The 20,442-nt window shown below is 46.6% G+C and overlaps 2 protein-coding genes across 3 annotated transcripts; one reads left to right on the forward strand and one right to left on the reverse strand.

Annotated features, from left to right (window-relative positions):
* Positions 1-2,728: 2,728 nt before the first annotated feature.
* Positions 2,729-7,481, forward strand: LOC119355873 (disease resistance protein RPS2-like). Of its 2 annotated transcripts, XM_037622756.1 has the most exons (3): positions 2,729-3,463; positions 4,133-6,300; positions 7,354-7,481. In XM_037622756.1, the coding sequence occupies exons 1-2, from the start codon at positions 2,834-2,836 to the stop codon at positions 6,260-6,262; spliced, it is 2,760 nt and encodes a 919-aa protein (XP_037478653.1). In that variant the 5' UTR covers positions 2,729-2,833; the 3' UTR covers positions 6,263-6,300; positions 7,354-7,481. The 2 variants fall into 2 exon arrangements, with proteins under 2 accessions (XP_037478653.1, XP_037478652.1); XM_037622755.1 differs by lacking the exon at positions 7,354-7,481 and having other exon boundaries at positions 4,133-6,539.
* A 189-nt stretch (positions 7,482-7,670) lies between these two features.
* Positions 7,671-10,005, reverse strand: LOC119355874 (protein disulfide isomerase pTAC5, chloroplastic-like). Its single transcript, XM_037622757.1, has 6 exons — positions 9,288-10,005; positions 8,826-8,921; positions 8,638-8,727; positions 8,294-8,522; positions 8,099-8,136; positions 7,671-7,992 (listed from the first exon to the last, which is right to left on the reverse strand). Exons 1-6 carry the CDS (start codon positions 9,930-9,932, stop codon positions 7,891-7,893), a joined length of 1,200 nt encoding a protein of 399 aa, XP_037478654.1. The 5' UTR covers positions 9,933-10,005; the 3' UTR covers positions 7,671-7,890.
* Positions 10,006-20,442: the final 10,437 nt, after the last annotated feature.

The following is a 20,442-nucleotide window of genomic DNA, read 5'->3' on the forward strand; positions in this document are numbered from 1 at the left end:
TTTCAAACGTCCAATCTAGGCCCTTGTAGCCAATATCCGCCAGTTCACACACATCAACTGCTTCCCGAAATCCAGCTATTTGAGAGCTGTCTCGCTCGTTCGGACCCATTTGCTCCTCAGGCCTAAGGATCTCATTAAAATCACCTATGCACACCCATGGTAAAGTATTTTCTCCCTTCAATATCTTCATCGTATCCCACGTTTTGTACCTCATACTCCTACTTGCAGCCCCGTAAAAACATGAGAGCCTCCACAGCCCCTTGCCTGGTTCATTCACCACTGAGTCTATATGATACTGAGAAAAAGTTTTTATTTCAAGATTGATAGTGTTCTTCCAATACAAGCAAAGACCTCCACTCAAAACCTAAACTACCAGCCAGACCTTCCACCCGGTACTTCGCAATTTGAGTTTCCACAATACAAAGCACCACCGGCGCACAAGCCTCCACGAGATCGCGGAGCTCACTGACTGTCGCGGGGTCGTCAATTCCGTGACAGCTCCAGCATAGAGTCCTCATTGAGCTCGACGGCTCTCCACTAGGGAGGTCACCTGACCAGAGGTGTCCATATCTTCCACCACATTCTCTCCGTCCTGCCTTCTCCTTTTTACAATAGGATCCTTTTCCGGGGTAGATGCCACCACCCCACTTGTGCTCCCAGCCCCGTTCTCCAACAGCAAAACTGTATCAGCTACCTTGCCCGACAAGTTTGGTAGATCCTGCCCACGGACGCTAATCGTGCCATCAGCTGAGACCAACCTCTTACGTGCAGACTTGTAATTTTCCGCGGGGTTCTGACTATACTCAGTTTCTTCTGCATAAAAAAGCATCAACAGGGGCTCCCCTCCCTACAGCCGCACCTCCTCCTCTCCCTTGACGACCCCCTCTAGCTCCTCTTCCTCCTGAACTGCCTCTCAAACCTCCTCCCTCCCTTCCTGCTCTACCATCCATGCTAGCCCTCACTCCTTCATTGCTCCACAACAGCCAGTCCCCCCATTCACATGACTCCAGCTCGTGAATACCGTCGCCACACTCCTCCACCGTATGCCCAATCAGACCACAAAAATAGCAGAACACTGGAAGCTTGTCATAAAACACGAGATACCTCTTGCTTTTTTGATTGTGATTGGCACGAAACACACTAAATGCTTATTGATATCCACATAGACTCTGACCCTTAAAGTGCTCGCTGGATTGATCTTGCCCTCGTTCACAACCACAGTAAACGGTGGTTCCCCCACCTTAGCTGCCACCTTCTCTGCAAGTTCTTTCTTCGCTGTAAGCCCATCCGGCAAACCCTGCACCCTTGCCCATAACGGGATTTTGTTTAACTTGTACTCATTCACATCGGTGAAACCATCGTACTCCTGTATGATGATTGGCGCAGCGTTGCGAAACAGCCACGGGCCTCCTTCCATGATTCTCTTCCAATCGCCGAGACAGTGACACTGCACCAAGAAAAGGTTTCGGCCCTTAATGTTAAAAGTCACTCCTTGTGCTGACGACCACGTGTTCCTCATCTGCTTCAGGAGCGCAGCGTGGCTAAACGGCTTGGTTGTGTAAACCCTGAAGAGCCCAAGCCAACGGACTCCTTTGATTAGTTCCTCGACCTCGTCAGACAGGTCCAAGTCATCTTCCTCTTCCCCATGAAGCTGCAACCCCGCAAACTGGTCTTCCAGATCCGCCTCCGGGCCATACGACTCCCAAGCTTCCTCCTCCCCGAGATTCTCCTCCTCCTCTCCCGAAGCACCAGCAGCCCTCCTGTGATCCGTCTCCCTCCTCACGTCCTGCGATCCCCTAGGTCGTCCATCTGTAATTCCTACCCCGCTACTCCCGTCTGGTCTACTTCCCCCTTCCCTAACTCCCTCCTGACTCCCGATGCTTCTGGTAGACTCGCCATGCAGATGGATCTTCAATGGCGGAACAAGGTTACGATCTCGGTCACCGGATAGAACCCGCCGCCTCGATAGTTTAAACATGGACTCTGAGCGTCGCCGCCGGAGGAAAAGTGGAACCCTAGATCGCCTAGGAGAAAAAACGCAAAAAACTAGCCGGACTCACGAGGAAAGTTGTGGGCTGAATCCTAGCAGCCCGTGTAGGCAGCGGAGGGCCGAAGTCAGCCCAACTACCGGTCGGGCTGAAAAGAAAATACCGCAGCCGCTGGGGAATTTTATCCGCGGCTAGTTCCCTGCCGACGGCGACTTTTGTCATCCATCCATCGCCCACCTCCGAGTTTCTAACCGCAACTCCGACGGCCAGCGACCAGATAAAAACCAGCTTCACCGCCGCCCGCCGGCGGAAACTCCCATATGGACTACTACCAGGCCTTCCAGAGCCCCGCGGCTGGAGAAGCCAAGGTAAACTCCCCGGACGGGCGCTCCCCAGCTCGTCGCCGCACGCAACGTGTTCGACGGATTGACTCTTCCACACGCAGTTTCACCGCGAACGCAGCCGTTGCTTGGCTTGCCATCGCGGCGCTCCTCTTCCCGAAACAACGAGGAAACAGGACCGCGGGGAGTGGTTTTCGCCCCCCGCACTCGGTTTCGGCTGGAAGAGTATGCCATCCACAAGTTTCCTTCTCGAATGATGACTTCTTCGTGCCTCCCACTACCCAGCTGCGCGTGGACATTTTCTCTAGACATGTCAGTCGCCATCGGCAGAACTGTCGCCGTGCCTTCGCTGTACATTCTCGCCGTGCTGGCCGGTTTGACCAGGGGACCGTGTGGCGTCTCGCTGTTGCATTGGGTTGTTCTTTATAAGCTTTACCTTTTCCCCCCTATTGGCATCTTCCATGCCTACCCAGCCTGGCTGCCACTTGAAAATCGTTGATCCCAATGGCTGACGCGATCAGCGCCGCCGGTTCTTGCCTGCAGCCCCTCTGCGAATGCTTGGATGGCACAGGCATGCTGGACGCGGCGGCCCGGGAGGTCGCCTCGTTCCTTCACCTCAAATCCAACTGGGCCGATCTCGACAAGGCCAAGAAGCTACTGCTTGCTGTCGAGACGACGGTGAGGGCGCGAGTCACCGCAGAGGTGGACAAGCTGAACATCTGTGACCCTCAGGTGCAGGTCTGGCTGAGGCGTATCGAAGAGCTACAACTGGATGCCATCGACGAGGACTATAGCCAGTTGAGGAAGTATTCTTGCCTCGGCCAGTGCACCATCCATGCTCACCGGCGTGCCTCGATCGGCAGGCATGTTCTTGAGGCTCTAGATGAGGCAAATAAACTTATTGAAGAAGGGAGGCGGTTCAAGAAATTTGGATTCAAGCCCCTTCCCAAGATTGTTGATCCATTGCCTCAAATCGAGACGTTTGGTTTGGAGACCATGCTGAGTCAGCTCCATGATCTGTTTGAGAAGGGCGACTCGAATATAATTGGTGTGTGGGGTCAAGGAGGTGTTGGCAAGACGACACTTCTACATGTTTTCAACAATGATCTTGAAAAGAAGGCCCATGACTATCAGGTATGTGGCTTTCTCCAAGACTGCAATTTATCCCTTAGAGTACGTGTTTATCTGTACATTAATATTTCTATTTAACTTAAGATAATACTTATTTCAGTGACCATGCTTATATTTGTAACGATACTCAAAGAAAGTTAATTTACAAACATTGAAGAGAAAATTTGTGCTGCCATGCATTTTAGAGAAGGCAGAAAATTTCATTGTAGAACAGCTACACAGTGCACTGAAGTAGTTAAGTCTGAAGTAATGTTGATCTTCTTGTACAGGCATAAGAAATTTAACATGGTTTTCACACGGAGAGACAGTAACCATTCAGCATGAGAATTTGACTAGTTCATAGATATTGTAGGTACACATTATCTAGTAGATATGGACATGAAAAATGCATTGTTATTTGATGCAATTAGTGTGTGTCAATTTGCTGTTTTCCACATAATCCTTAAAAGGTTTGCTCTTTTAAGCATATTTTACATAAACCAAGTAAATGTGCATAAAATGCAGCTGTGTAAATTGGAATTATTGCCGGGCACATACATGCATCTCTTTTTTGGCACATCCTTCCCTGACGCTATCTCATCATTTGTAATTTTCAGGTTATATTTCTATTCATATTTTAAAATTACCTTCTAGCTATTGATGGCCCCATTTTCCTTAATTTGCTTGTGCCAGGTTGTTATCTTTATTGAAGTATCCAATTCAGAGACGCTGAACATAGTGGAGATACAACAGACTATCTCCGAAAGGCTCAACTTGCCATGGAATGATGCAGAGCCAATTGCCAAACGGGCCAGATTCTTGATAAAGGCACTTGCTAGGAAAAGATTTGTAATCCTGCTTGATGATGTAAGGAAGAAATTCCGACTGGAGGATGTTGGTATCCCAACTCCAGATACCAAAAGTCAGAGCAAGCTGATCCTCACATCACGTTACCAAGAAGTATGCTTCCAGATGAATGCACAAAGAAGCTTGATTAAGATGCAGATTTTGGGTAACGATGCTTCATGGGAACTGTTCTTGAGCAAGCTTAGCAAGGAGGCTAGTGCAGCAGTTGAATCGCTTGGTTCCCAGAATACTTCTAGAGAGCATGCTATGGCAATAGCCCGAAGTTGTGGAGGACTGCCACTTGCACTCAATGTCATTGGGACCGCTGTGGCAGGCTTGGAAGAGGGTGAGTGGAAATCAGCTGTGGATGCAATTGATACTAATATGGAGAATATTGATGGTGTGGATGAAATGTTTGGTCGGTTGAAATACAGCTACGACAGGCTCACAACCACTCAACAACAGTGTTTCTTATACTGCACTCTTTTCCCAGAATATGGATCTATCAGTAAAGAGCAACTTGTTGATTATTGGTTAGCTGAAGGTTTGCTATTACATGATCGTGAGAATGGTTATCTGATATTCCGCAGTCTCGTTTCAGCCTGCTTGTTGCAGGCCAGTGGCTCAATGTCTTCAAAGGTAAAAATGCACCATGTAATCAGGCAACTGGGTCTTTGGTTGGTCAACAAGTCAGATACAAAGTTTCTTGTTCAACCAGGGATGGCCTTGGATAATGCTCCATCAGCTGGAGAATGGAATGAAGCTACAAGGATCTCCATCATGTCTAATAACATCACCGAGCTTTCTTTCTCACCAAAGTGCAAAAATGTTACCACTCTGTTGATGCAGAACAACCCAAATTTGAACAAGATGAGCTATGGATTTTTCAGAACTATGTCATCCTTGAAAGTTCTGGATCTTTCTCATACTGCAATAACATCACTTCCAGAATGTGATGCATTGGTTGCATTGGAGCATCTGAATTTGTCTCACACACACATTATGAGATTACCTGAGCGCCTATGGTTACTGAAAGAGTTGAGGCATTTGGATCTGAGTGTGACTGTTGCACTTGAAGATACCATGAACAACTGCTCAAAGTTGCACAAGTTGAAAGTGCTCAATCTCTTCCGCAGCCACTATGGTATCCGTGATGTTGACAACCTGAATTTGGATTCTCTGAAGGAACTACTGTTCCTTGGAATCACTATTTATGCAGAGGATGTGCTAAAGAAATTGAACATGCCTCGTCCTTTGGCGAAGTCAACACATCGCTTAAACTTGAAGTATTGTGCAGATATGCAATCAATCAAAATCTCTGACCTCAGCCACATGGAGCACCTTGAGGAGCTGTATGTTGAATCATGCTATGACCTGAACACAGTGGTTGCTGATGCTGAGCTTACAACTTCACAGTTGCAGTTCCTGACCCTGTCAGTTCTTCCCTCGTTGGAAAGTGTCCTTGTTGCACCAATGTCCCATAATTTTCAGTACATTCGCAAATTGATCATTTCACACTGCCCCAAGCTGTTGAACATAACATGGGTCCGAGGACTTCAGCTTCTTGAGAGGCTTGTCATATCTCATTGTGATGGGGTGCTCGAAATTGTTGAAGATGAGGAGCAGTGTGGAGAACAAATGAAAATGCAGGATCATGCTTCAGATGAACAAGAAGATCATGCTATGATAGAAACTTCACGGAATGACACAGGGCAGAGTGACTTCCCAAAGTTGAGATTGATCGTATTGACGGGACTTAAGAAGCTGAGAAGTATTTGTAAAGCAAGAGAATTCCCATGCCTTGAGACCCTTCGGGTGGAGGATTGCCCAAATCTGAGGAGCATCCCGCTAAGCTGCACGCATAACTATGGGAAACTGAAGCAGATATGTGGTTCAGTTGAATGGTGGGAGAAACTGCAGTGGGAAAATAAGGAGGAGGTGGCATGTCTGAACAGCAAGTACTTCATTCCAATCTGACAGAGCCCCAATTTCAATGGCTTTTGTATGGCATGCAGGTGGCTTAGTTCTGTCTCTTAAATTGTTTAAAATTTGTATATGTGACGGCGTAGCTTCTATACATTGTTAGAACTACATTCGTGTACATGGTATACTCTGCAATTTGCTGATATTGCATTCATGTAATACGATTTGTTTATTTAAATCACAGTCAATAAGGGTCTGTGACCTTGTGTCTTATCACTTGTGCAATCTCTTCATAAACAAGTTTCAGGGTCATTATTAACCCAGTTACATAGAATCATTACCCTTCTTAAGATTTGAGCCAAACCTTAGATCTGGCATGAACATCAAGCATATGGCATGGGATGCACCACTTTGTTACAATATAGGGATCGACTGATTTGATGAGATCAGGCGAAATGTTTCACTGATTGGATTATATTTGAAGTAAAAAATGGCTTCAACATTTCTAGTTTATAGAGGTACCTTTTGTAGATTCTTTTTCTCGATAATTTATTTTGTACTTTGCCTATGAGCCCTTCATTGCCCACAGCATTCAGAATCTAAGATGGCATGTGAAGTGCATCTGAAAGGGAAAGGCATTTGGATTGGCAAATGATCTAGTTCCAGTTGCAGAGGTAAACACTACAACAGGCCTGCTATTTCTTACTCCCTCCGTTCCGAATTACTTGTCACGAGTATGGATGTATCTAGATGTATTTTAGTTCTAGATACATCCATTTCTGCGACGAGTAATTTGGAACGGAGGGAGTATTTGGTAGGGGTATCTCCCTGCCTCTCTTTTTTGGGACATCCCGGCCTCTTGTTAGAACAAGGTATTGCTGTTGTCTCAATTTCTGTTCCTTCTCTGCTTTAAAGTCAGAGACAGCAGATTATATATTTTTACCTAGTATAGTCAAACAATGTATTATTTAAAAAAGAAAATTCAGAAGAACATTTGTGAGAAGCAGCCAGCGTTTTTCTTTAGCAGTAATAGGTTGGTTAACTCCATCGATGTGTTGTATGTTCCATCTCCTGTTACCAGAATTATCATCAGGAAATCAGCATCTGTTCTCAGTAGTTTTCTCATTGTTGGACATACTTTGCAGGCAATGTTCATCCTTGTGCTGTGCTGGCAGCAAAGGATTACAAGTCTGCCAAGTGCCACATTTCGGAAGTTCTATTCTATGAGGTAGAACTCAATCTCTCATGGTAGCAACTTGATGACCTGTACAAGCATAGCAGCTAGTGTGTTTAATGCATGCTTCCCATGTAAACTGCATGGCAAAATCAACCAAGTTGGAAATACCACCAGTCCACCCTCCTTGCTGAAGATCAAATACTTGCTGACAGATATAAATGCGTTTTCCTGGAAATATGTTGAATGCTGAAAATATTCTGAGGCATGACAATTGTATAAGCTTGATTGACAAAGCAATCGCTTCATTCGTTATTTTCCCCATCTTCTGTTGTACATAACAAAAGGTATTACCTATGTCTCTATGCATCTATTTTCATAATGTAGTATGACAATGTGATTATATTACTGAAAACATATTGCGACAAAACTGGAATAGTTAGTTAACATATATATAAGCTGCTATAGACGTTCAACTAAGGCTGAATGTTGCTCATAAGTCTTTTGCTCAACTGTGCGCTGTTTTAATCCCTTGACAAACATCACATATTGTGTAGCCAAGGCCTTCACAGTATGGGCACTTTGTGTCTTCGCCAACCCACTCCAAGAACTGCATTTTAAAAAAAGTTAACGATTAAGTGCATATCACAGAAGAAATAGCAAGGCTTAATTAATAAACAACGTGGTGCATTTCTGCAACCCGAACTCTAGCGCACCTGTGGTTCAATGTTGGGCTCACCTGTTCCATCGCATTCTGCAGGAACGAAGAAGGATCGCATCAATAGTCACAACATAGCACAAGATTAACAGTAATAGTACAGAAGTCAAGCCAATGGCAGTGGCTTATGGTACACCGATGGCTGGGATTTACTGGATACGAGTGTGGAGTAAAGAAGCAGTGACTTGAGTACCTAGGCACAGGAGGCGGCCTTCGCCCCGGCAGGTGATGCACTGCTTTGTCGACGCGGCAGTAGAACCGCTGATCGGCTTATCCTTCTTGGTCAGCCTGGACGGATCTTCCCACCTGTTTTCGCCGAGAAGGTACACTCTGTGCTTGTTGTAGTCAATTTTTTCCTCCACAGGTTGCTGAAGCTCTGCGGTTTCTGTTACAGGTGGAACAAGCGCTCCGTTTACGCCTTCCTGCAAGTAGAACAGAAGTATGATCTCAGATTTGTGCATCAGGATCTCAGTGCGACGCCATGGCCACATCACTGAAATACTGACTGTGGTTTGGAGTTGGAGTTTCTAAGCTTGCCTTTTTGAGATCGTCCTGGGTCCGTCCTGTGAATAGCATCTCGAGTAGCTCCGACGTCATCAGCCCATCCTCTGTAGCCCCTATCGATGCCTGCAAACAGGAAGCGCAATTACTAGTACATGACACATGTTATACAGCACTGGCACGGATATATTAGCGAATGTAAGATGGGCGAGGATTTTATTGACCTGCCATGTCTTGATGGCTCGTTCGGTGCCGGTCGAGAAGCTGGAGAACTCCGTGTCCTCTTCGCCGGAGTAAAATCCAAGCTTTTCCAAGGCTTCCTGCATGATGTACGGTACACTTGGATTTATATACGGCCAATGTATCTTTGTACTTAATTAGTAGGTTCTGGCTCATAGATACAAATCGGTACTACTGTATCCCGTAAGTCCATAGTAGTTCACAGCCACGTTCTTGACAATGTAGCGTAGAGCAACAGCAGATTGCAGAACTTGCAGTGAGTATATCTAGCTAGAAAGAAACAGAGCACTGCCAACATTTTGTTTAGGGGAACAGAGCATTGCCAACAGAACAGAGCATCTCTGTAGTGTCTCGAACCGCTGTCATGTTCGGCCCAAGCCCAGCAACAGGTCGTGCATGGCGAATCCTAGCCAAAACGAGAGGTGCGCGACCGCGGCTACGCTCACCTGCATCGCCCGCACTTCCTCCCCTTCGCTCCCGACCCTCAGCGCCCGCTTCTTGCCGCTGCTGGCCCCCGCCTTCGGCTTCGGCTTCGCCTTGGCCTTCGCCTTGGCCTTCTCCTCGACCACCACCACCTCCTTCCTCACCTCGACCTCCTTCACCGGCGCCGGCACGGGCGGCGGAGGTGGCGCCACGCGTGCCGCAGGCGCGGGAGGAGGCGGAGGTGGAGCAACGCGCGCAGCCGGTGCGGGGGGAGGCGGAGGCGGAGAGACGCGCGCAGCCGGTGCGGGGGGAGGCGGAGGCGGAGGCGGAGCGACGCGCGCAGCCGCCGGTGCGGGAGGAGGCACGGGCGCGGCGGCAGGCTCGAGCGCGCGGAGGCGCAGGCGGAGCGCCGTGATCTCGGAGAGGAGGGCCTCGCGCTCGGTGCGCCAGCGCGACTCCTCGCGGAGCCACCGCTGCTCCTCCCGCAGCCAGCGCTGCTCCTCGCGGAGCCACCGCGCTTCCTCGCGCTCCTCCCACGAGGACGACGACGAGGGGGAGGAGGAGGCGGCCGACCGGACGAGGTGGAGGACGGCGCGGCGCGGGCAGGGCCTGAGGCGCGGGCGGTGGAAGGAGGAGACGGACGGGAAGGCGGCGGTGGTGATGATCATGGCTGGGGGCGAAGGGTAGTGGCGTGGAGCTCAGTGAGGAGATTGGCGGTGGCCTCTGGCCAGTGGCCACTGGATATCTCTCGGCTTCGGCCGTTGATATTTCAGGCGCGCCGGTGCGGTACATTACCTGGCCAAACAGGCCGGCCCGGCCTATCGTAATCGTGCCTGGCCCGGCATGGCCCGCCAGGGTATGATTATTATACGGACCGTGCCGTGCCAGCCCACGTGCTGCGCCCCTAGGCCCAGGCACGGCCCAGTTAATAAACGGGCCGGCACATTGGCCCGTTTAGCATGATGGGCCGTATATTTTCAGCCTGTTATTTGACGCACTGAGCGTTTTAGTCTATTTTTTACATGTTAGGCCATATATAGATGTATAAAAAAAATTAAAAAAGTAATCGGGCCATGCCGTGCCGGCCCGCGTACCCAACCTCCAAGCCCAGGCACGCCCAGGGTGTGCCGTGTGCCGGACCCGGCCCGTTTAGCCCGTGTCGTGCCTGACCCAAGGCGGGCCGTGCCGGCGTGCTCACAGGCCGGCCCCCAAAAAACGGCCCATTTGGCCAGCTATTGAAGGAGCATTTGCAGTTGGCGCCGGCGGCCCAATTTGTGAACATTTTCCCAATGGCCTGTAATAAGAAGGCTGGGCCTATAAGGACCATTTGCCCGATGGCATGTAAATGAACCAGGCCCATGAAGAAAGTTCAGGCTAGTGGCTATGAGCAAAACATTTTTTTTCTTTTTTTTGCGAGAAAATTTCCGATCTATTCATCCTTAATTATGGAAGTACAACGAATACCAAAAATAATAACATCCAGACCCGTAGACCACCTAGCGACGACTATCATCACTGAAGCGAGCCGAAGGCGCGCCACTGTCATCGCCCCTCCATCGCCAGAGTCGGGCACAATTTGTTGGAGTAGACAGTTGGGAAGTCGTCGTGCTAAGGCCACGTAGGACCAGCGCACCAGAACAGCAACCATCGCAGATGAAGAATAACATAGATCAGAAAGATCCAATCCGAAGACACACGAACGTAGACGCTTGTTTCCCTCAAAAAATAAAACTTATTTTTCTTCCTTTTTCTATTTTCTCTTTGGCTAGCAAAGTGCCCATGCCTTGCAACAGATCAAATAGATTAGTCACATATTCACAAACTTGAAAATGTACCATTTATATTATTTATTTTTAAAATATGTTAGCTTTGACCGAAAATTTATGTTCTTCTCATTTGTCTGGATGAGGGGAGGGTGAACTTGTTTGAAGAGACGAATGGGTTTTCTGCAATCCAGTAGACTGGCTGTGGTCTTTATGTGAAAATATCATAGCTTACCTCACGTGCATATGTAGACCGGATGGTCACAAATATCCGATGACAGAAGCCTGAGAACACCGGTTACAATTAAACTGCAGAAAACAGGACCAGCTCGATCGACTTTGACTGAAGAACATTGCCGCCGTGCCGTGCCGTGCGTGTGTCTACATGCATAATGTTCCTACGACAGAACAGGAGCAGAGCAACGCAATCGCTCCAAAGCAACACACGTCGGATCCATGTCAGTAACGTGAGTGAGGACCCTGCTGTCAGTGCTGTGTTTACCGTGTCGCTGAAGTTGCACGACGTTCACAAAATCTCGCGATCCGGTCCTGTATTCAGTTAGCGAGCACGCACGCACGCACGCGCGTACGGCGACTCGGCGATACGTTCCCGTAATCGACCGGTCCTCTCGTACTCTTGGATGCTGACGGCTCTCTCTGATTTGTCCAACTTCGGTTGGTGGCTATCTACATCGGGTAGATATATCTCAAGGATTATTAAACGGATCACGAGGAAATGCGCAAGTAATAATGTCAGAAACATATCAACCGTGACTGAATCCGCTTGCTGCAGAACTCTGCCTGCACAGTTTCAGGAATTCAATGGACTTCTACACAAGAAAAAACAGTGATCTCATCCGCTTGGAAATTCATGTGTAAGTTGGTCATTCTACTTTCAAGAAACCTAAAACACTAAATGGAAAATATTTGGAAATTTCTTGGATAGTCTAGCTTCTTGTGATATGATTTGCTTCATGTAATCAACGGTCATTCTGGTACCCAAGTGAATCGATCAGCTGCACTGGATATATAGTCCATTTTTGCTGCTTGTTTGCCCCCCTTGCAGTTAGAATACCATTGATGAAATACAATTCGATTACGCACTCCCTCTGTCCAATCATATAAGAGCCTTTTGAGACTAGGAGTACATCATAGGATGTGCAGCTAGCGATCGTGGCCATTAGCCACGTGCTCACGCATGACAATCTTTGATCCGACAGGGCCGAACCACATTCTATCGTCGCTTCCGAGCCACCACTCCCGATGCTACGGGGCCCTATTACCAACTAACAGAGGGAACAAGACGAACTTCGGAGCCAACGACACCCTCTCTCCAGTGCACGCCATGAGTCACGTCACGGTGTTGCATCGAGATCGCGATCGCTCGGCGATATTGTTCCGGTGGTGGTTGGTGGCTCGCCGCGGCCACGGCTTCTATGTTGCATCTACACGCACGCCACTTTGCGGAGACCCCGCGCACGACGCCACCGCGGCCGGCCGGCCGGCGCGGATGATAAGAAACGCGGCGCCACACCGACTCCCATCGGCCGGGCCAATTAAACTGCTCCGTGGTTGCGTGTGCGATTTTCAGATGATGACCGTGTCTGGCTGCTTTCGATCGTTTTGGTAGAGCTGAGTTTGTTTCTCGAGAGCTGGCACCATTCGTTGCACGTCATGAGCATCTTTCGTCCATTATTCCCCCTTCACATGCGACAATGCCTCCTTGAACATCGGCTCGGAGTGAGCGCGGGTTTTCGAAAATAATAATAATTTTTTTCGGGAAAAATATATATATTGAAGTGTCATAACAAAAAAAATATATCTAAAACTGAGATATCGATGTACGTATGGAAGTGATCCCTCCGGGTATGAGTGACATGACGAAACGGTTTGAATTTCAATTTCCCCTAACCATGAAACTTTGAAGTCTTTTTTTTGCGGGTGAATTTTGAAGTCTTTTCTGTCGGATTTCGGGTTTCGGCAAAACCCTTAAGGTTCGAACACTGGGGTGCGCACGAACATCTCTCCTCTCTCTAGCCCACGCCCTCACCGCAATCACTAGGCTTAGTGCGTTGAACTCAGAGAACAAAGGGACACAAAATTTATAGTGGTTCGGGCCACCGATGTGGTGTAATATCCTACTCCGATGTGGTGTGGTGGATTGCCTCTTGGACTGAGGATGAACAGTTACAAGGGAAGAACAGCCTTCTGAGAAAAGGTGCTCTTGTGCTTGATGAGTTGATGCGGTAGAGGATCGTCCTCCCTTCTAAGGTGGTGGCTAGTCCTATTTATAGAGGCCCTGCTCCTCTTTCGAAATATTAGGCTGGAAGGGATCCCACAACGACCAATTTAAAGAGGGGACAACTAGTACAAGCTATCCTGACAAAAGATGGTCTTCGCCTGCCAAAGGCTCTGGTGGTGACGCCGTTCTGGGCTCCATGATGATCTCCGTCCTGTCGTCCTGCTGGTCTTGGTCTCGTTGCACCAATATGGAAACTTTTGCTTGATACCTTGGGACTCCGCGCCTGTGCTTGCCTCTTTAGCATCAAAGAGGAAACGAGGACACTGCGCGCGCTGGCGCCCGCCTGGTGCTCGCCTGGCCTTGGTCGTCATGACTTGCATCACAGGAACCTCGCGACATGCCCCTTGCCTTGATCTCTCCGCCCCTCGCGAGTCAGCCTGGTGGGGCCGCCCCCGAGAAGGTCTTGCGTCGTCCGCCTCGTGAGGCTTGACCCCTCGCGAGGGTCTTGAGTGTTTCCTGGTGAAGATGGGTCGTACAAGGCTGCTGGTGGAGCCACGCCGTGGGCCGCAGGCAGGAAAGTCTAGGGACCCCCGTTCCCAGGACGCCGACAGTAGCCCCCAGGCCCAAGGCGCGCTCGGGCTTGGCTTCGAGGTGAAGCCAATGGGCAAGTGCGGAGCGCCGCGGGCCCTAACAACCCGCGGCCTCGGTTGACGCGTGGCGGTTGATTGGTTGTGGGCGTCCCCGCTTTCCCACGGTGTCTCGGCAACTGCCCGACTTGACGAGTCCTTACTGCATGCAGAAAAAGATCATTATTACCTTAGATCATGGGGGCCGGCGGTTGGTCTCCCCTTGGCTATAAATGGGAAGAGGGGAGCGGAGCCCCTGTCACCCATCTCTTCCTTCGCTCCTCCTGCTCATTCTTCTTCCTTGCTTCATCGCTTGCTGCATCGACCATGGTACCGCTATGGAGGTTCTCGGCCGCGAAGAAGGGAAAGACCCCCCTCGACGAGCCTGAGCCACTTCCGCCGAAGAAGAGGCTGTCCCATCATCGCGACATAGTCGTGAGGCCGGAGGTGTCGAGGCCCTGGTGCGAGTGGCCACCTCCCGGGTATCCGCTGCCCTTGTACGCCCGAGCCGAGGGCTCCGGGGGAGAGGCGGTGAGCGGCGCCGCCCACGCCGTGGCCGTGGTCGCCGCGTCGTGGCACACACCGCCGCCTGACACGTCTCCGTCGTATCTATAATTTTTGATTGTTCCATGCCAATATTCTACAACTTTCATATATACTTTTAGCAACTTTTATACTATTTTTGGGACTAACATATTGATCCAGTGCCCAATGTCAGTTCCTGTTTGTTGCATGTTTTTGTTTGGCAGTAAATCCATATCAAACGGAGTCCAAATGGGATAAAAACTGACGGAGATTTCTTTTTGGAATATATGTGATTTTTGGGAAGAAAAATCAACGCGAGACGATGCCCGAGGGGGCCACGAGGCAGGGGGCGCGCCCTAGGGGGGCAGGCGCGCCCTGGGCCCTCGTGGCCACCCCGTAAGGCGGTTGATGCCCTTTTTTCGCCAAAAGAAAGCTAATATCTGGATAGAGATCGTGTTAAAATTTCAGCCCAATCGGAGTTACGGATCTCTGAAAATATAAGAAACGGTGAAAGGGCAGAATCTGAGAACGCAGAAACAGAGAGAAACAGAGAGACAAATCCAATCTCAGAGGGGCTCTCGCCCCTCCCATGCCATGGAGGCCATGGACCAGAGGGGAAACCCTTCTCCCATCTAGGGAGAAGGTCAAGGAAGAAGAAGAAGGAGGGGGGCTCTCTCCCCCTCGCTCCCGGTGGCGCCGGAACGCCGTCGGGGGCCATCATCATCACCGCGATCTTCACCAACACCTTCGCCATCTTCACCAACATCTCCATCACCTTCCCCCCTCTATATACAACGGTCCACTCTCCCGCAACCCGCTGTACCATCTACTTGAACATGGTGCTTTATGCTTCATATTATTATCCAATGATGTGTTGCCATCCTATGATGTTTGAGTAGATTTTTGTTGTCCTATCGGTGGTTGATGAATTGTTATGATTGGTTTAATTTGCTTGTGGTTATGTTGCTGTCCTTTGGTGCCCATCATATGAGCGCGCGCGTGGATCACACCGTAGGGTTAGTTGTATGTTGATCGGACTATGTATTGGAGGGCAAGAGTGACAGAAGCTTCAACCTAGCATAGAAATTGATGCATACGGAATTGAAGGGGGACCAATATATCTTAATGCTATGGTTGTGTTTTACCTTAATGAACGTTAGTAGTGTGGATGCTTGCTAATAGTTCCAATCATAAGTGCATAGAATTCCAAGTCAGGGATGACATGCTAGCAGTGGTCTCTCCCACACAAAACTTGCTATCGGTCTAGTAACATAGTCAATTGCTTAGGGACAATTTCAGAACTCCTACCACCACTTTTCCACACTCGCTATACTAACTTTATTGCTTCTTTACCTAAACATCCCCTACTTTTTATTTACGTGCACTTTATATTCTTGCAAACCTATCCAAAAACACCTACAGAGTACTTCTAGTTTCATACTTGTTCTAGGTAAATCGAACGTTAAGCGTGCGTAGAGTTGTATCGGTGGTTGATAGAACTTGAGGGAATATTTGTTCTACCTTTAGCTCCTCGTTGGGTTCGACACTCTTACTTATCAAAAGAGGCTACAATTGATCCCCTATACTTATGGGTTATCAAGACCTTTTTCTGGCGCCGTTGCCGGGGAGCAATAGCGTGGGGTGAATATTCTCGTGTGTGCTTGTTTGCTTTATCACTAAGTAATTTTTATTTGCTATTCTAAGTTGTTCTCTATCTTTAGTTATGGATATGGAACACGAAATACCAAAAAATTAGGTGTACCTGCTACTCATGGAGATGGGGAACCTCCTAAAACCCTCGATGTTGGTTATGTGAAAGAGATTATGTACTACTTTGATAATCCCGAGAAAACCCCATTCAATTATGTTATGGGAGACACGTTGGATCAATGTGAATACTTTAGGGATTATCGCTTGACTCAAAAAGGAAATCTATTATGGGATCAAATTCATATGTTGCATTGGTATGCTTGGGAACTATGCTTGAGATATGACTATACTTGTTGCTCTAGGATGAAGGCTCCACACCTTCCCTTTTCATGCAAATTTAATGATGATAAAACCTTGGCTTCTTATGCTAATGGTATATATGATTACTATGATGTGGAACAAATATAAGAATTTGTTTCTTTTATGGGTGCTTATGAAATTGAATCTTTGTTTAAAGAGTGAAAATTTTGATGATTCAGTTTATAGACCTGAAAATTTAGCTATCCTTAAATATTGCTATGAGAATTATGAATACAATGCCAATATTGATGCGTTTATTGAGAAAGTCTCCGCTGTCCAAGAAGAGACTAATATTTTGCAGGAGTCTATGGAAGAAGAAATTAATGACATTGTGAGCTCATTGGATGAAAAAGATGAGGAGGAGCGCGAAGAACAAAAGGAGGAAGAGCGGATTGATCGCCCGTGCCCACCTTCTAATGAGAGTAACTCTTCAACTCATACATTGTTTAATTTCCCTTCGTGCTTACCGAAAGATGATTGCTATGATGACTATTATGATCCCGTTGATTCTCTTGAAATATCCCTTTTTGATGATGTTTGCTATGCTTGTGGCCAAGATGCCAATATGAATTATGCTTATGAAGATGAACTTGCTATAGTTCCTTATGTTAAACATGAAATTGTTGCTATTGCACCCACGCATGATAGTCCTATTATCTTTTTGAATTCTCCCAACTACACTATATCGTAGAAGTTTACCCTTATTAAGGATTATATTGATGGGTTGCGTTTTACTATTACACATGATGATTTTGATAGATATAATATGCATGTGCTAGCTGATCCTACTTGCAATTATTATGAGAGAGGAACTAAATCTCCGCCTCTTTATGTTTCCAACACGAAAAATTTGCAAGAAACTGTTTATACTATGCATTGGCCTTTACTATGTGTGCATGAATTGTTCTTTTATGACATGCCGATGCATAGGAAGAGAGTTAGACTTCGTCGTTACATGATATATGTTACTTTGTGCTCACTACTAAATTACAAATCATTGTTAATTAAAATTGGCTTTGATATACCTTGGGATCCGGGTGGATCCATTACTTGAGCACTATATGCCTAGCTTAATGGCTTTAAAGAAAGCGCTGCCAGGGAGACAACCCGGAAGTTTTAGACAGTCATTTATTTCTGTTGTGTGCTTTTATAAGGTTTAAAAATAAAAATAATGTGCCAAGGTTTGCCTTTAGGATGTTTTAGATGCTTGTTGGTTTGTAAGGTGCAGGACATAAACTTTGGCTGTAGTACGCGATTTTACATTTTTTACTGGAACGTCAAACAGTTCTGAAACTTTTTGCACTGTCTTTATATGCAAATTGTTTATTTTTCCTAATTTTGGTAGAATTTTTGGAGTATCATAGGTATGGTGAATGTTCATATCATTACAGACTGTTCTGTTTTAGACAGATTCTGTTTTTGATGCATAGTTTGCTTGTTTTGATGAAACTATCGATTTATATGAGTGGATTAAGCCATGTAAAAGTTATATTACAGTATGTACAATGCAAAAACAAAATATGAATTGGTTTTCAACAGTACTTAGAGTAGTGATTTTCTTTATTATACTAACGGATCTTATCGAGCTTTCTGTTGAGTTTTGTGTGATTGAAGTTTTCACGTTTTGGGAGAGATCACGTTGGATGAAGGAATAAGGAGTGGCAAGAGCCCAAGCTTGGGGATGCCCGAGGCACCCCAAGGAAATATTCAAGGACTCCCAAGCAACCAAGCTTGGGGATGCCCCAGAAGGCATCCCCTCTTTCTTCTAACGATCATCGGTAATTTCACCTGGAGCTATATTTTTATTGGTCACATGATATGCGTAAATCTTGAAGCGTCTTTTGCATTTAGTTTTACTTTTATTTTATGCACCATGCTGGTATGAGATAGTCCATGGTTGATTTATAGAATTCTCATTGCACTTCACTTAAATCTTTTGAGTATGGCTTTATAGAATGCTTCATGTGCTTCGCTTATATCATGTGAAGTTTGGATTGCCCGTTTCTCTTCACATAGAAAACTGCCATTTGTAGAATGCTCTTCTGCTTCACTTATATTTGTTAGAGTGTGGGAATATCTTTTGTAGAAAGAACTAAACTCTCTTGCTTCACTTATATCTATTTAGAGAGATGACAGGAACTGGTCATTCACATGGTTAGTCATAAAATCCTACATAAAACTTGTAGATCAGTGAATATGATATGTTTGATTCCTTGCAATAGTTTTGCGATATAAAGATGGTGATATTAGAGTCATTCTAGTGGGTAGTTGTGGATTGTAGAAATACTTGTGTTGAAGTCTGTGATTCCCATAACATGCACGTATGGTGAACCGTTATGTGATGAAGTCGGAGCATGATTTATTTATTGATTGTCTTCCTTATGAGTGGCGGTCGGGGACGAGCGATGGTCTTTTCCTACCAATATATCCCCCTAGGAGCATGCGCATAGTACTTTGTTTCAATAGCTAATAGACTTTTGCAATAAGTATGTGAGTTCTTTATGACTAATGTTGACTCCATGGATTATACGCACTCTCACCCTTCCATCATTGCTAGCCTCTTCGGTACCGTGCATTGCCCTTTCTCGCCTCGAGAGTTGGTGCAAACTTCACCGGTGCATCCAAACCCCGTGATACGATACGCTCTATCACACATAAACCTCCTTATATCTTCCTCAAAACAGCCACCATACCTACCTATCATGGGATTTGCATAGCCATTCCGAGATATATTGCCATGCAACTTCCATCATCATCATATACATGACTTGAGCATTTATTATCATATTGCTTTGCATGATCGTAAGATATCTAGCATGATGTTTTCATGGCTTGTCCATTTTTTGATGTCATTGCTACGCTAGATCATTGCACATCCCGGTACACCGCCGGAGGCATTCATATAGAGTCATATTTTGTTCTAGTATCGAGTTGTAATATTGAGTTGTAAGTAAATAAAAGTGTGATGATCATCATTATTAGAGCATTGTCCCATGTGAGGAAAGGATGATGGAAGCTATGATTCCCTCACAAGTTGGGATGAGTCTCCGGACTTTACAGAAAAAAATAAAAGAGGCCAAAGAAGCCCACAAAAAAATAAAAGAGGCCAAAGAAGCCCACCAAAAAAGAGAAAAAAGAGAAAAAAAATAAAAAAAAATGAGAGAAAAGAGAGAAGGGACAATGTTACTATCCTTTTACCATAATTGTGCTTCAAAATAGCACCATGTTCTTCATATAGAGAGTCTCTTGAGTTATCACTTTCATATACTAGTGGGAATTTTCATTATAGAACTTGGCTTGTATATTCTGATGATGGGCTTCCTCAAATGCCCGAGGTCTTCATGAGCAAGCAAGTTGGATGCACACCCGCTTAGTTTCCAGTTTGAGCTTTCATACACTTATAGCTCTTAGTGCAACTGTTGCATGGCAATCCCTACTCCTCACATTGACATCAGTTGATGGACATCTCCATAGCCCGTTGATTAGCCGTGTCGATGTGAGACTTTCTCCCTTTTTGTCTTCTCCACACAACCTCCACCATCATATTCTATTCCACCTATAGTGCTATATCCATGGCTCACGCTCATGTATTGCGTGAAAATTGAAAAGGTTTGAGAACATCAAAAGTATGAAACATTGGCTTGGCTTGTCATTGGGGTTGTGCATGATCTGAATATTTTGTGTGGTGAAGATGGAGCATAGCCAGACTATATGATTTTGTAGGGATAACTTTCTTTGGCCATGTTATTTTGAAAAGACATGATTGCTTTGTTAGTATGTGTGACGCCCCGAGACCGTTGCGCCAGGTGTCGTCTAGTTATTCGCTATTGTTGCCTTGTCATTTGCTTGCGTGTTGCATTTTATCATGTCATCATGTGCATTGCATCATCATGTTCTCAAAACTTGCATCCGTTCGGGTTTTCCCCAGTTCCGTTCGTTGTCCGTTCTGAGCCCAACCACACTTGCACGCGCCCGCGGCATGTCCGAAATAATATTTTATAAGTGGCCGGAA

Source organism: Triticum dicoccoides, chromosome 2A, assembly GCF_002162155.2.
Source record: "Triticum dicoccoides isolate Atlit2015 ecotype Zavitan chromosome 2A, WEW_v2.0, whole genome shotgun sequence".
NCBI classification, from domain to species: domain Eukaryota; kingdom Viridiplantae; phylum Streptophyta; class Magnoliopsida; order Poales; family Poaceae; genus Triticum; species Triticum dicoccoides.